This window comes from Aythya fuligula, chromosome 12 (assembly GCF_009819795.1).
Source record: "Aythya fuligula isolate bAytFul2 chromosome 12, bAytFul2.pri, whole genome shotgun sequence".
NCBI classification, from domain to species: Eukaryota; Metazoa; Chordata; class Aves; order Anseriformes; family Anatidae; genus Aythya; species Aythya fuligula.
The window spans coordinates 16334205-16349915 of NC_045570.1; the positions used below are offsets into that span (position 1 = coordinate 16334205).

The 15711-nt window shown below is 41.3% G+C and overlaps 1 protein-coding gene across 1 annotated transcript in view; it reads left to right on the top strand.

Moving 5' to 3' along the window:
* CDYL2 (chromodomain Y like 2) overlaps nt 1-8787 on the top strand; it is a 56822-nt gene extending 48035 nt beyond the window's left edge. The window contains exons 5-7 of the mRNA XM_032195656.1: nt 2987-3197; nt 3939-4082; nt 5950-8787. Of these exons, the coding sequence (XP_032051547.1) occupies nt 2987-3197; nt 3939-4082; nt 5950-6108 (514 nt within the window). The 3' untranslated portion in view covers nt 6109-8787. The remainder of the gene's footprint in view (nt 1-2986; nt 3198-3938; nt 4083-5949) is intronic.
* The last annotated feature ends 6924 nt before the right edge of the window (nt 8788-15711 follow it).

Below are 15711 nucleotides of genomic sequence, written 5' to 3' on the forward strand. Positions count from 1 at the left end.
GACTCAACTCATGGAAAATACACCATAATAAGAGTAGTAAAAATGTAGGCTTCCCTTTTTCAGTGGCTAGGATGTCCTCAAACACACCAACGCCTCTCTGCCTGCACTGCTCTACATCAAGTCAGAGTAGCATGCTTCTACAAACGTGAAATTAAAGTCTTCGTTACCATGTGTTTTCCCTTGCTAAACCACGGATCTTGTATACTGACTACAAGTCAAAACCAAATCTCATCTCACACGAACAATTTATTCCTTTGGCCCCCATCCTCATCCGCTGCCTTTGGGGCTTGAGGCTCACAGATGCGCAGTGCTGCCGCTTCTCTCCAGGCTGAGCTGCCACCACCCAGGCACGTGCCTGGCATTGCACTCCTGCAGCAGGGAAAAGGCAGACAGATGACTGCACAGCAGCTACACATGCATGGCCTGCAGAGTCCTGCACTCAAGAGACTCACAGGAAGCATTCCCAGCACCAGCCTGCCTTGTCGCACCACCAGGCAGGCACCAGGACAGGACCTGATACGTAAAACTCTGGGTATGGTCAGAAGAAAGGATGGACAACCTTACTTGCTCAGCTTCTTTACAGCCTTAGACGTGTTTATAAGCCCTGACTGCAGCACTGCAACAACACAGAGGCATCCTGAAGTGTGTCTGATGGTCAGCTTTCCAGACCTCCTCTAGAGAAATCAAAACCTTCTGTACGTGACACTTTCCTGTCTTCAAGCTTCAGGTTCTGCTGTCAAGCAACAATTACAGCTTTCAGTCCTTTTCAAAGACTTCCCTGAATTGAAACAAGGATCTTCTATCCCAGCAGCTACGCATGTGAACTTATGGGTTGGAGACACGGGAACATGCCAAGTTCTGAGGGCAGAGAACTCGCTGAAACAAGTGATGTCCTAAGCAGGAAACACTGATAAGTGGCGTGCAGCTTCTGCAGACCACATACAGGCATTTGTTCCCCTTGTAAGCTCCCGATATTTTAGCTTTCCACTCCATCCTATAGGTGGCATGTTCCATACCCGTCCGTTGTGCCATACTCTGTTCCCCATCCTCCCCTCATGACAGAGGCTCGGTGTCTTCCCAATGGTCTGCTCCACTTTCTCCCCATCTCCCGGCCTTCCTTGATCACTCATATGAAGATTTCACATTTCCTTCATCCCTTCCCCTTCATTAATGTGTTCTGCTTTGTTCCTCCTGCCCATCATCTCCCCATTTCCTCTGCACACCACTAATCTCTCTTCCGCAGTCGCTTCCAGGTCCCACTTATCCCCGTGCTTTCTGTTTTTCTCCACAAGTCTTCTTCTGCCTCCACGTGGTCCTCACATCTGCTGCCATCACTTAGCCATATTGCTTGTTCTTTTTGCCTATCATTTGTTACATCCCTCTTTCCCATGCACAGTCCTCCAAGCAGAGTTGATGACATTACTACAGTTCTCAAAACCCCGGAATTAATCAGGTGCAGTGATCCACAGTTACTATCCAAGCCCATAAACAAGAAATAACAAGACAAGGGAACAGCATTGCTTCTGCAAACAAAAATGAACCACAGCTCTCCATAGCCCTGCCATCCTCTAGAGATTGTTTTGAACACCTAGATATGATGTTCCTTATTTCCCCCACTTTGTGTTTTCTCTGATCTTCTGTTTTATTCCCATGACTATTTTCTCAAAGTCAAAAACCAAGTCCTTACTAGATGGCCTGAAAAACAGACCTCAGTCATTGAACACTTAATGCTTAAGAGTCATCGGACTCTCTGTTTCCATTTAAAATATAGCCAAAGTCCTTGCACTTCAGTCCAATAAAATACTTACCTTTTTTTGCCAAATCAGCACCCTGACCTGCGAGGCACACCTCCTGCTCCCAGAAGCACGAGTCTCGGTCTTCATGACCTCAGGGAGAAATCTGCAGCTCATTGAAGGGCACCTTTGACAAAAAATCATGTTCTTTCCTCAAATCAGTCTGCAATGATGCACTCTGGATCTAATAAATACCCAAGGCTGGAACAGAATAACCTCTTTTGTTCTGAGCTTGATTTATATACGTCTCTTTTCTAAAATAACTGAGCATCTTGTTTGCCTTCATATACCTGCTGTGCACTGAGCTGCTGGAGCCCAGAATTTGCCCTCAGTTACACTGTTTTTTTTTTCCTAATTGGTGTATAGGCTGTTCCACTCAACAGATGTCTTTCCACAGTTCCTGGTAGGTGACTTATTTAAAGTACATGGAATTTAATATGTTCCAATTCATTCATCCAGATGAATCAGATCACATTTACTTCCCTGTTATTTCCCATTGAACTCAAACCCAACTGAAAAGTTGTAGGTGGACAAGGGTATCTATTTCACTAAGCCTCTGCCTAAATCAGTTGCAATGAAGACCCAACAGATCTCTCATGAAATTCTTTCCTGCTCGAACATTTCTGTTTCTCTCTGAATCCCCTCTGGGGGTCTTGTTCTTTCAGCGGGTGTGCCATGAGCGTTCACCATCTCACCATCCACTGATGGGACTTGCAGTGACCTTTTAGGAAACAGAAATACTCAACGCTACACCTACGAGCTTCCTGTCCTTCATACGTTCATCAAGTTGGCCAAACCAGACCACCAGAGTCCATACGAGCCATTCTGGAATGGAGAAGCACTGGTCCAAAAGTAATGAGTTACTGGTCCAAAAGTAACACTGACCCTAACCACACCTTTCTGCCAAAGCACAGCAGTCAGTGCACTCCAGTTAGCCAGTTCATACACAACATATGCAAAAGTATTTAATAGGCCAGGTACTCTGAATGATTAAATAGCTAAGTATGAGAGTCATTTTGTGTGTGTGAAGTAAAAAATACCTTGCAATTCTGACCTCATAAAAATGGGCCATGGCATTTATTGTGTTCATCTGCGGTTCTGATTTGTTTTCAGATTAAATACTTTTAAGCTCGGGAATTCATCTAAGTGTTACTTCTGTATTCAAGATCTTTCTTTTATTTTTTTCATTTTAGGGATTTTGTAAAAGCTTTTATTCAGTTTAAGAAGCCAATTGTGGTTGCTATCAACGGCCCTGCTCTTGGGTTAGGAGCTTCTATTTTGCCACTATGTGATATCGTTTGGGCAAGTGAGAAGGCATGGTTTCAGACACCATATGCAACAATCCGACTCACTCCAGCTGGCTGCTCATCTTACACATTCCCACAAATTCTGGGTGTTGCACTGGTAAGGTTTTCCACCTAAAACTGCTGAAGAACCTTTGTTAAATTCATGCTGTTCTTTCCCTCCTTAAAAATTAAAACAGAAAACAACTGTTTCTCTGAATTGTCATAGATGGAAATGTAATCCATGGGAAGTTCATTTAATGCCTACCAATTTCTTCTCACGAAATGATCTCTGAATTCAATAAATTGCACAGGCTGTATGCAAGAAAGACTGAACACAGTTTGAAAAGAAAAAATTGTCAAGATCTTGCTAGAAAACGGAAGAAATGCATTAGCAGAATGATGCTGCAGAATACTTTGTGTTGCATTAGGACTGTGCAGTAACAGAGCTGGGTTCTGGTATCTGCTTCTCTAAAGTAGATCCCTCGTAATTCCAGTAAGGCTGCTTAGTTTTTGCCAGAATAACAAAGCAGCATTTGCCCCACGATATATTTCATGCTCTGTTCCATGACTCGGCGACAGTTACTCTCGTGAAGTCAGCAATATGGATTCATCGTGCATGTCAGCACTTTTCACTTACGTGAAACCCATGCTGTGCTCTGGCCACCTGCACAGTCCTTAAATAGCTACCAGAACTCCTTTTGAAGTATTTTGCAGTATGGAAAGATACAGCAAACCGTTTGTAAATTTAATCTTGAAAAATAGCAGGCAGGTATAAACAGCAAAAAAGCAATAATGGAAAATTAAGGGGAAAAAAAGGGAAATTTGACCCAAGATCTCAAGTAATTTTTTGGTTTCGCAGGCAAATGAAATGTTGTTCTGTGGGAGAAAGCTGACAGCGCAGGAAGCCTGCAGCAGAGGACTTGTGTCCCAGGTATTCTGGCCAACAACGTTTAGCCAAGAAGTGATGCTGCGCGTGAAGGAAATGGCGTCCTGCAGTGCAGTGGTAAGGACTCCAACTGCTTTGTGACTAAGTTACGCTTTGCAGAGGTAAGGTGTGCTCCCGAGGCTCATCACGGCAGAAAGCAGGTCCTCAGCCATAACCGTGTAAGAGACTAGTAACAGGAAATGGGATTGGGATTAGCAATCTCATGGAGTTTCCTATTTTTCAGGGGCAGGGAGGGTTTTCACTTCCCCATCTCCACATTTACTCAATGTGTGGAGCCATCCTGCCACAGATTTTGAAAGGGAATTTCAGCATAGTTTCTTTCATGTAGCAAGTCTGAAGCAATGCACCTGTACAGGGAAATCTCTGCAGGGCCAGGAAGAAAACCTATTTGCCTTTCACACTGTCCTGGCCTGCTATGTTTCCGCTGACTGCCTTCTCCTGTGCACCTGCATAGTTCCTGACTCCGCACAGTGTCCTACACGAGCACCCGAAGGGAGGGATAGCGCCAGCTAACATCCACTGCAGCGGGACTCACACAGGGCATTTGCATGCACCATGGCTGCAGCATTATGACTGCCCTGTTGTGTATATAGAAGTTGAAAGAAAATCCTTTCCTATTTTTACTTTCTAAGGTTCTCCCCTTCAGGCAGCTACACTCCCATTCCAGGCACATCCTTGTTTTAAAAAATGCAGTGAAGAACGTGATACAGGCTGCAGTAAAGCTGCACTAACTGAAGTGCAAATTGCTACCCGTTCTTTTTATACGTCCTATGCCTGAAACTCTCTTGGCATCCCTTAGTTTCATTTAAAAGATCTGTTGTAAAAGAGAAGGTAGAGACACGGGAGATTTTTAATTAAATGAAGTGTAGATTAGATCTCACCGAAGACATTCAGAATGAAACTCTGGAAATGTAGCATAAGCTCATTTGATCACGCTGATATAACGTGCATGATGAGTTGGGAAAACCTCTGGGCCTTACTGAGAATTTTTCTTTCCTTCATGGCAATTGGCTGCCAAGGAAATCTCCTGAGACCTGTTGGAAAGAGCAGTGCTAGCTTGTGGACTAGGACAAGAGTTAAAACCCTCCAAGACCAGGTTTACTCCCTGAGATCCTCAAACCAGGCTGAAGTCACAAAAACAGTGCACATGAGGAGTTCATCCAAATTCACTCTGGATACCTGTTCACAAACAGAGAAAAAAATGTGCAGGCCCCACTCTTTACAGTCAATGCCATTTACTTGAGTTACAGAAACATTATTGTGGAATAGCAGTGTTGAAACCTAAACCAGATAGGAACTGGGCTTAACATGTAGGTGTCGACAAGGCTGCCTCTCCTTTACCATTAGGGCTGTATTAGTTTAAATTAAATCTTCTGTCCCCAAAATTCAGCAGTGTATGAATTATTATAGTTTTGTTTGGCTAGTTGGGATCCTTGTGAGATACATATTTGCGTTATATATTAGAAAAGAAATTTACAGCAGTAAAAGAAATTTACAGCAGGAAAGCCCTTTCCTCTTCATTTCTGTTCTGGTGCAGAAATGATACATGGAGAACAACTGTTAAAGGCAGATATCCACATTTGGCTTTCCATCCTCCATAGCCTTAAAGACTTTACTAATTACTCTACAGAAAACATTTTCGTTTCAACAGGAGGGAGTTCACCTCCTTCTAGAAATATTGCATAGCAAACCCAGATAAATCCAGGTCCTTCAGAGCCCCTCATTCCTTTAAAAATGTTGGCACTAATGCACACACCTCCATCAACCAGTGGGGTTATGGCTGTAAATCATTTCTGATTTCTGTGCCCCAGGGGGTTATTTAGGTTGGAAAACAGTGTCTGTAGTATAAAATGCTGTTCACACCATTATCCATAGTAAGTTTATCAGATTTAGGATAAAATACTGAGCAATGTTTTGGCTTTAGGTATTAGAAGAGTCCAAGTGTCTCGTGCGGAGCTTCCTGAAATCCGGCCTTGAAGATGTGAATGAGAAGGAGTGTCAGATGCTAAAACAGCTGTGGAGTTCTTCCAAAGGACTGGATTCGTTATTCAGCTACTTGCAAGACAAAATTTACGAAGTCTGATGTCTTGGCCTAACTTCAACAGAAAATGCTCCAGTTGTGACCAGAGTCAAACATTACCTGTGTTGGAAAAGCAGAGGCAATGCATCATTGAGGAATTTGTGACAGTGTACCCTACTGCATATGGTTGTGTCGATTTCCTTGTGAGCTACACGGCTTCTTGTAGCTGGTTTGATTTCGTGTAACCGAGATGTAGGCAGGCTTGTTCAGTGCACATAATCTCTACAGAGGGCTGCATCTTTCACACGCTCATCCCAACAGAAGTATACATTCCATGTGCTGAGAAGCACCCCCGAGGCCCAATAAGGCCCACCATCGGTGAGGAGGTATTTTGTCTGTCCTTCTTAACTTGTTCTTGCTGTCGCGACACATCTGGGCTGATGCTGAGGGCTCAAGCTAGGAACTGGGTCAGAGTAATATTTTGTAGACCCAAACGCCACACTTTTGAAATATTTTAATTATTTTTTTTTCTAAGTTCTAACAGTGTAATGGAAAAATCTGGTAATTTATATGTATAATATGTAAAGTTAGGTTTACAAAAAACTACTAGGATTTTTTTTTCTTTGTTGAATTTATTTAACTTATTTATTTTGTGTTCATATTCAGCTGTTTATTGATCACGGATCTTACTTTCATACTTCCCTTGATTGAGTTAATGGTATCACATGAGAATGCAAACACATTTTTAGCAGCAAAATATGTAGAAAAAAGAAAGAGTATAGAGAAAACACACAGCATGCTGTGGGCACTGCAAGAAACAGCCACGGGCGTGCTCCTCTACGTGTAAAATTGTACTAAAATCATGGAACTGATTCATCTGCCAAGGTTAAGAGAAAAAAAAAAAAAAAAAAGTGGATTCTGAAATAGTGAGTCCCCCCTAAGTCTCTCTTCACTTTCTGCCTTCTCGAGGAGCACTGAAGGGCTTGCCAACAAGATGCTTCATTTACGTTTACTATATTCCTGTTAGCCGGATGTCAGTAACAGGGTGAGCGGTGCCGTCACTCGGCATCGCACTGTTCTTCAGGTTTAGGCATCCCTTTTTGGTCTGAAGTCTGAAAACCAATCCTTATGAGCCTTAGTCTAGTTGCCTGACTCCTCAGGTGTGAGACAATTCCTGCTCTGGAGGCCTTTGGGTGTGGGCCAGCAGTGTATATACACGGTGCTAGGTATCGAGCTGAGTGGAGGGAGAGGCGCTGTTCGGCTTCTCCCAGCTCTCCACATCTGGCCACCCCACCACCTGGCTACAGCAACTTACGGCTATCCATACAAGCAGTCTGCAATGAACAACAAAAACCCAATCTGCTTTTTTAGAAAGTGATCCTGGGACTTCTCAGTGGCACTGACGGACTTGGGAACACTGGATCCCTCTCCTTTCTTCCTTGCCAGCAAGGCAATTCACAAAGAACTAACCCGAGCATGCTCCATGACTTCAGCTGCCATTTTAGCACGCCCAAATTAAAGCCTCTTGAAGCAGAAGCTTTGCACATTTTATTTTGCTTTGTAATTTCTGCACTTGCTCTCCATCCTTGAGCTCAGTGTGTCGCTTATGGTTTCCGCTCTGCAGACGAGGCTGTTAGGTCTTGTCCCTCCCGGTCTTTCCACGAAGAGTTTCAACGAAGCCTTTGTAAAGTTAGCTAACAGGTGATTACAAGAAGCAGGAGCCTCAACACATCTTTATAACATTTCTTGTTCCACAAATAATTAGAAGCACTGTTTCTATGGCCTAATTGTACCGCTGAATTTTAAGGAAATCATTACCCTGAAGGCAGGAGTTCTCATGGAACTTCTTCATTAAAAGACAAAATCTGCCTTCTAACCAGCCTGTTTGAATATATCCAAGAAATCCTATCAAAACAGGTAACTCCTTTTGAAGTGTCTGACACAATGCTCTCCCAAGCACCATCTGAGGTGACAGACAGCCCACCCGTTTTATATCAGTACTCACTTATTTCCACGAGCTGCCAGCAATGCCCCGGAGCTGCGGCAGCGCTGAGGCACCAGGACGGCGCTCCCGGTCGGAGCAGAGGGGTTATGCAAGGGAAAACCACTCACCTGCACAAGGGTTTGCACAATCAGGCCTCCAGCATATAGCTTCAGAAGTTAAAAACGTTAAAAAAAAAAGCAATGAAAATACCATGATTCCTCAATTTCCTTTATTTCCTTTCTTCCCGTCCAGAGAGCCATATCTCCTAGTCATTGTTAATAAGATGTTAGGAAGTTTATTTCGATACTATGCTTGGTTTTTGTAGATAAATATGGGAAAATTGCTCAGCAATGTGAAGGTATGCTTTCTATGTGAGATTTTCAAACAAAGAATCATGAGTCGTTAGACCTTTAAAGCGCATCATTTCATCTGATTTTTCAAATGTCTGTATCTTAGCATTTTTTATGACAAAGAAATGGTTGAAATACATTTTCTATAATTATTTTTCCATTAAAGCAAGCGTTAACCATAGTTAACACTTTTAATTATTCATATCTATACAGTTACAGTCTAGTTTTCATGGAATCTATTTTCCCTTCAAGAAAAGAATAATAATGTCAAAAGCTTCTTTTCCAGTATTTAAAGATCAGAGTCAATTTTCTCTTGTGTTCCTGTCCTTACTAGGTATTCAGATATTTCAATGTACTGTACATATTAGTCTGGGTACCTTTACTAATATTCACAGTATTTAAGATTATAAATGCAATTTGTTGTTAAGTATGTTATTTTATTCTTGTGTAAATTGTTTTGTACAATCTTTAAAAATCTACAGTTTTGCATTTGTAGATATTAAAGGTAAGCAATTTATTTTGTGTTGTCCTGCATGTATATTTTTGCTGTAGATAAGTGTTGCTTAGTTTACTATTTCAGTACATTTCTGTTTAAATGAATAAGCTTACAAACTTTAATACAGTATATATTTTCAGAATATAAACTTTTATATTTCTGTGGTAGGTTAGGGTATGCGTTTTAGGCAATCTTTTTCACTACTATTAACTGTTCTTTTAATCTATAATATAATGGTTTTGTGCCAATAGTTTTTTTCATTAGAATAAAATGCTCTTTTAATGTTAGGGATAAACAGACCATTTTGTTTGGGGTTTGTTTTGTTTTGTTATTTTTTTTTTATTATTTTGCCAGCATTTACAGTTTTAAATGTAATTTATAAATGTATTGCATTTGTGAATAAGCCTTACCATTAGGTACAAGAAATCTTTAAAGCTACATAATTCTTATGTAGTACTAAGGACTTCCCCAAATAATTGCTGTAAGAAAGTTAGCAAATCAGAGTACAGGGCCTTAAGTTTTTCTTGTGAAAAGGATAATACGGGTTGTTTGTTTGAACAACATAGTTAGACTAGACAGCACGGGCTTCGTTATATATAAACTGTGCATTTGTGCTCCCAACCACAGTAGTTTAATCTCAGGCTTTGTGTGGCTGGGTCTATAAAAGTCAAATCTGGCTAAAGCCACCACTCGTTAGGAGACACTAAAGAAGTTTACATAAGAGACTTATAGACAATCTTAATCATAGTACATTTGGGTACTTGCTATCCTAGATGTGTTATCTGTGTCTGCCCAATTAACCGTATGTTTTAAGCCATATTAAATCTCTTTACTGCTACTTTAAATACTACACTGAAAGTCATTCACTAGCTTGCTTACTCACGGACGGGATTTCAATTTTTAGTGAATAAAAATATTATGCCTTCCATGAAAACAAAGGACCAAAGAGTTGCATTATTCTAACAAAGCATTAGTTCCTTAGCCAGTGAACTACTTTGACATTTGTACTGAAGATCAAATAGTCTCTTTCTGCTACAAACACTGTATTCTCATCCACGTCGAGTGTAAGGGGAAAAGATGTATCCACTGACCTATTGGGAAAGGAGTGACGTTCAGCTGGGATGGCATGTCTATTGGTAAGGCTTATTACCAAACCTCTGAGATGAAGCAAAGAACCAAAAATTCACAAATTATGTCAATGTAAATTTATTTTCAGAACTTGCACAAGTAATTAATAATTGTAGAACTTTGCAAATTAGGCCCTTAAGTTATTTTGTCAGAACGCCATGGAACAGACTAAAACAGTTTCTAATATTTGTAATGACGAGTACATATTATAATATTATAAGGGTACAGGCACCCCTATATCACAGTGTTGTAAATATTTTCTGAAACTGGTACAGTACTGAGGGACTTGTATCTTCTGATATATCAAATATTGACTGTCTAGATCAAATTGTACACAATTTATTTGTTGATGGTCCTGTAACTAGTGTATGGACACATTTCTGGGTGCCTTAGAAGTTGTATTTTTCATGTGTGTTAATATGCAGTATTTATACATTGTGAGAAGCTGCTTTGAATAAAAACATTGAAACTTCATTTCAATGCAGTGATTTCCAGCTTTATGTAATCGGATTGAATGTGATAAGTAGTAGCCACAGACTCAACCATTACATATTATATTGTATTATATACGATAAAGCTAGTCACAGGCTCTTACCTTTTCAAGAAAGTAAGCATACAACAAGCTTTTTAAAAGAGAAATTAAATTTAAAGCTATTTTTATGGAAAAAAAAAAGGCAGTAGAAAGTGCTTCAATAAGAATTCCCAGAAACTATTCATAATGATCACCCTTTACCACTTCATGATCAAATCCAAGAAAACCACCGAGGACCGTCTTATAACTGTATTTTTAGGACACCTTCTACAGCACTATCGGTTCCACTATTGACATGTACGTGGCACCTAGAGCACGTCTGCTCAGAACCACCTACTGCATACAGAGTTCTGGCCCCACAGGAGGGAATTTGCATTTGAAGTGCTGTCTGCCAAGGAGGTCTGAATTCAGCCAGAACCCCTTTTATTTGGCTTTAAGCATCCCTGAGTGCTGTTTCCAATCATGCCCATGACTGGAAGAGTAGCTAAGAAACTTGTCCTGGGGCAGAGAAGGAAAGGTATTTGTACAGGGAGACAGAGTTATCCAAACCGCCTGTACAGCAAGAGCTGAAACAATGCCATCCACTTGACTCAAAGGACAACAACTATGTTCTAACAATTACGTGGCTAGCTCTAACACGACAGACACTGTTAGTAAAAACTGTGGTCAGCTATTTAGAGCAGAGGGTTAGGCAATTTAGTCTTGCTTCACCATCAACAAATCCAATTATTTATTATAATGACTCTTGTCATGAATTAATTCGAGTTTACACTTGACTGTAAGCGATGTGCACATGCTGAAGGTGTTATGACACCTTCCTTAGCTAAACATTTTATTGGTAAGGTTTGATCTTAATATCGAATGCCGTCATTTTATTTTTAAATAGATCATTTTAATAGAAAGCAAAAAATCTTTAATATTAAAAATCTACTTAAATATTACAAATTCAGTTTTTAATTAGCAAAGTAAGTGTTGGTCCTTGTGGCTGTAAACTCGTGTACCGACAGAAGAGGAACCCAGTAAGTTGGTGTATTTAAAGAGGACTGCAGCACTAATTAGGCAACAGACTAGTTTATGAATTGCACATAGAAAAGAGCAGGCAGGCAGCCATCCTCCTTGCTTTAAGATCTTGAAAGTGCTCAAACAGGCCAAAGCACGACATAAACTCCAATATGCCATTTCTCGGTTTGGGTTCTGACTAACAGGAACAATACTGCATATGGAAAGCACAAGGAGAGGATTTGAATCAGCAAGTGACAGCACATCAGAAAAGCAGAGAATGCCATTTTAAAGGCAGGGGGCACTGAAAGCAAATCAAGTCTCAGGGGCTGATCTTGAAGGATGTTTGGTCAAGGAGGAGAAAGTCAAAGGGTGAAATTCACCTCTCCCTGGTGCCCTATTTTTCAAGTAAGAAGACCTGAAAATCATACAATTTAATAACATGGGATGCATCTGTTTATGACTCCTCTGTCTGATTTTTCCACAAAAACAACCTACTGTCATAGCATGGAGAGTTTCAAATTACTAAGAAAACCAGAGTAACAACCTGGGCTAGAATTCAAACTATTTAAATTGTGCTAGTAATGCTTTGCCTTAATTTATACTCTCCTCACTTTTATAAAATTTGCTCATTACAGAGGTACAGTAAAAATAGAGCCCTTCAGAGCTTTGCTGGATACCAATTATTAAGTCCATTTGGCCTGACATGGTAATTTTCACCTGGAACTGTCAAGAAGTGCTATGGGAGAAAGAAAGGAATTTTCATTTCAGAAAAAAAGGAAACATTTATTGTTTAGTAGGGAATAAATGGCTTAACACAGAGCACGAAGCAGCGACCAGAAATGCACAAGAAGCAATGGAGACTTTGCATAAAGTCTGTACCAGTATAAGGCCTAGGTTTCTGCTGCAGGCTGGTTCCACAGGAACATTTAAACACATATATAACCTCAGGCTATCGGGTATTGGAAAGTGACCCTAATTTATTTTGAAAAATTTACAGAATGCCATCTTTATCTAACTTGATGCAAAAACAGTAATGCTGCTTAATGAGTCAGGAGCAATCCTAGCTATTACATTTTCACCTGTCCTTCCGGGAATTTCCATTTAATAAGCAAACCTCCTCCTTCCACAAGGAGAGGCCATGTGTCTGTGGGGACAGACACAGCACCATCTGTGTGACCTCGTGTCCCATTCCCAGCAAAAATGGCGTGTAAGGACCCCATTGGAAACCTGTAGCCCCTACAACACAATCCCCACAGTACACAAACCAGATACAGCTGCAGCCGGTAATGCAGGAGTAACTTAAAAACTCCTCAGCTTAACTAGATTGCTTTTCCTTGCACTACTGATTTGTTCCAGTGCCAGGAAGTGATCTAAATCAAAATCCACAAACATCAGTGGAGATCCTCCTTCCGATTTCAGTTACTTCTAGCTCAAGCCCAGTGGCTGACAGACGCTCCTGCCAACTCCTTCACCATAACAGTGCTGGGAATATCTGGGAGTCATCTTCCTTGAAAAATAATGTGGCACACGAGGCAGAACTCCACATCTTTTCATCAGAATTTAACACCATTGGCTAAGAAATTTTTAATGAAGTTAAACATTTTCAATTTTATCACTGATTCTTGTTAGTAGGAAGAGGTACTCTACTATGCTTTAACCTCCTTCAATTTTTCAGTCACATTTATTAATTTGAATTCTGGATGACTATATAACTCGTGTCATTCATCGGTCATAGAACTATGTTAGTGCACAACTATAAAATGAAAATGCTCTTTGTAATTAAGGGTCATGTTTGGAAAACGGGCTGTTGAACTACCACTGCCTCCTAAGGCATGAGATAAAAAGCTGCATGTGACATTAGAGGTTCTATAATGAAAAATGATTTAAACAGTAAGCAGCAATCTGGACTTGTTAGGATTAAGTTAATTACTATTATCTAAAAGTAAGCTATGTACAGTCATCCAGAAACGTGTTTCTGATGCATCTGTAAATAAGTGCTACAATTTCTGTCACTCCAAAAAGATCAGCATTTTCATACTGCCGCCCTGCCAGCCTTTTGGTTAGTGATTACCTGCGCTGCCTACCAGGCCCTAGGGTATTCATCTTGTACAAGAGGCTCTTTAAACGGATAAAGGCTTTCACATAAAACTCTTCCCGTGCCTAATTATTCAAGATCTGCATTATCTTAGCCTCTCATTTGTTTATTTTGTATGCAGCTGCAGTGAGCTGTTTGTCAGGGGCTCAGACTCCGGCACACAATTCCCTCCAAGGCCACTTTTTGCCATTAGGCTCATAATGAGCAACCACTCGAACCTGCAGCCAGCCGCGCTGCCAAGGGACTCCCCGCTGTTCCAGGGGTAGGGGTCAAATGAGCACGGCTTTGCTGATAGGCAGCGGCATGCCCACTGCTTGCTGTGTGGGGTAGGGAGTCAGCAACTGCTCGACCCTAATCCTCCCTTTATTTCTTAAAACAAGCCTTAATAATATCAGTGGTCCAGCCCTCTGTGGGATTTCCTGCCACAGTGACCTTGCATCACTCCTCTGTGCACGGCTGCTCCTGGAATGACATCCAGAGAAATGTAAGTCTCTATAAAGCAACCTCTACGTTTCTTATGGCAATGGCCAGTCTCATCCAAAACCAGCAATGGACAAGACGATCAGCACATCCACGCTGTCTCCAGCACCACGCTGTGCCTGGATTAGCCAGACCGGAAAAACAGGACCTTTTCTTTTTCATGTGCTTGCATGTAACAGGATAAAAGATAGACGTATTTTCCTGTATGCTAATGTGATGCCTATTGGAAAGAAATACCTCCACACACACTGGTAAGATTTGTCTTCCAGACGTGGCTGTCAGCAGCTAGAACAGACACAGGTCCTCGCTACGTAGAATTTCCTAAAATAAAGCCGCTTATGCTACAATCTCCTGAAAGGCTAAAAAGCAAACCGGGAGGAAATAGGCTGCAAAACAGCTAATGTGAAGGGCTAGAGCTTTTCCTAGCCGTTTCAGTTAGGCACGAGAAGATCCGACAGCTCTCCATGCGTGATCTGAGCGCCCGGCGAACACCCGGCACATCCGCGGTGGCCCCGTGCCAAGCGCCTGGTGAGTCAGCAGCCAGGGCAGGGAATCAGGTGTCAGGAATGCATTTAACCCTCACTCCAGACAACACTTTTCTTACGAACAGAATGAAAACACCCTATAAAAAGAAAAAAAAAAATGGATTTTACTCTCCTCTAGTAGAGGAAACCATCTCAATATTCCCCGATTTACAGAGGCTCTCGGATGTTAATGCATGAGAAGTGCTTAAGAAAATAGTAATCAGCAAACTGATAGAAAAGAGGTTCATGAACACGCATCAGTCCAGCCCTACAATCCTTCCTCTAACAAAACTCCCACTGACAACCCTCCAAGGCCGAGTTCGGAAGGGTTTCATGAGGGCATTACAATCTATACCACTAAATACTCACAGACAGAGGAAGGAGTCAATTTTCCTACCAAAAACACAGTTCAACTGATCTGTCATATTCCCAAAGGAATATCTGTGCATGCTGCTTGGCTTCACAGTATTCTGGTGGAGTGTTTGATGAAATCAGGAGATTTCCTAAATCATTTTTAAACTAATCCCTCTTAAGAAATTCCCCACTGAAGCATCGCTTTGCAAGATCACCCTTCATTTTCTATTCAGGACAGGAAGAAAAAAAAAAAAAAAGGATAAAAAGATTGAGGATTAAAAAAAATTAAAAAGACTTGAAAGAGGACCCGATCCTCCACCTGAAAATCTCAACGCTCATTTACAAGGCTGTTAAACATGGCCAAACCAGAACGGCAGCATTTTATACCGCCTTTCTTACTCACTCTTCACAGGTGTATAAACCACAGTGGACACCTGTGGAGGAGGGGAGGGAAAGGGGGGGAACAAAAGCCTCTAGTTATTGCCTTCAGAGTGTTAGCTAAGAGTAATTATCCTTCCAGCTACCCCATTAATGCACAGATGATAGGGCTTCCAGCTAAAGGCTGAGAACAGCTACCTGGGCCGTGCCTCACGCCGCTGTATGACAGAATTTTTCTCCCATCTATCAGCCCTTGTAAAGCCTAAGCCCAAAGTTTAGAGACCATCATCACCTATGGCATTAGGAGATCAGCCCTGCCAAACCCTGCTGGAGGGGCTGAAAG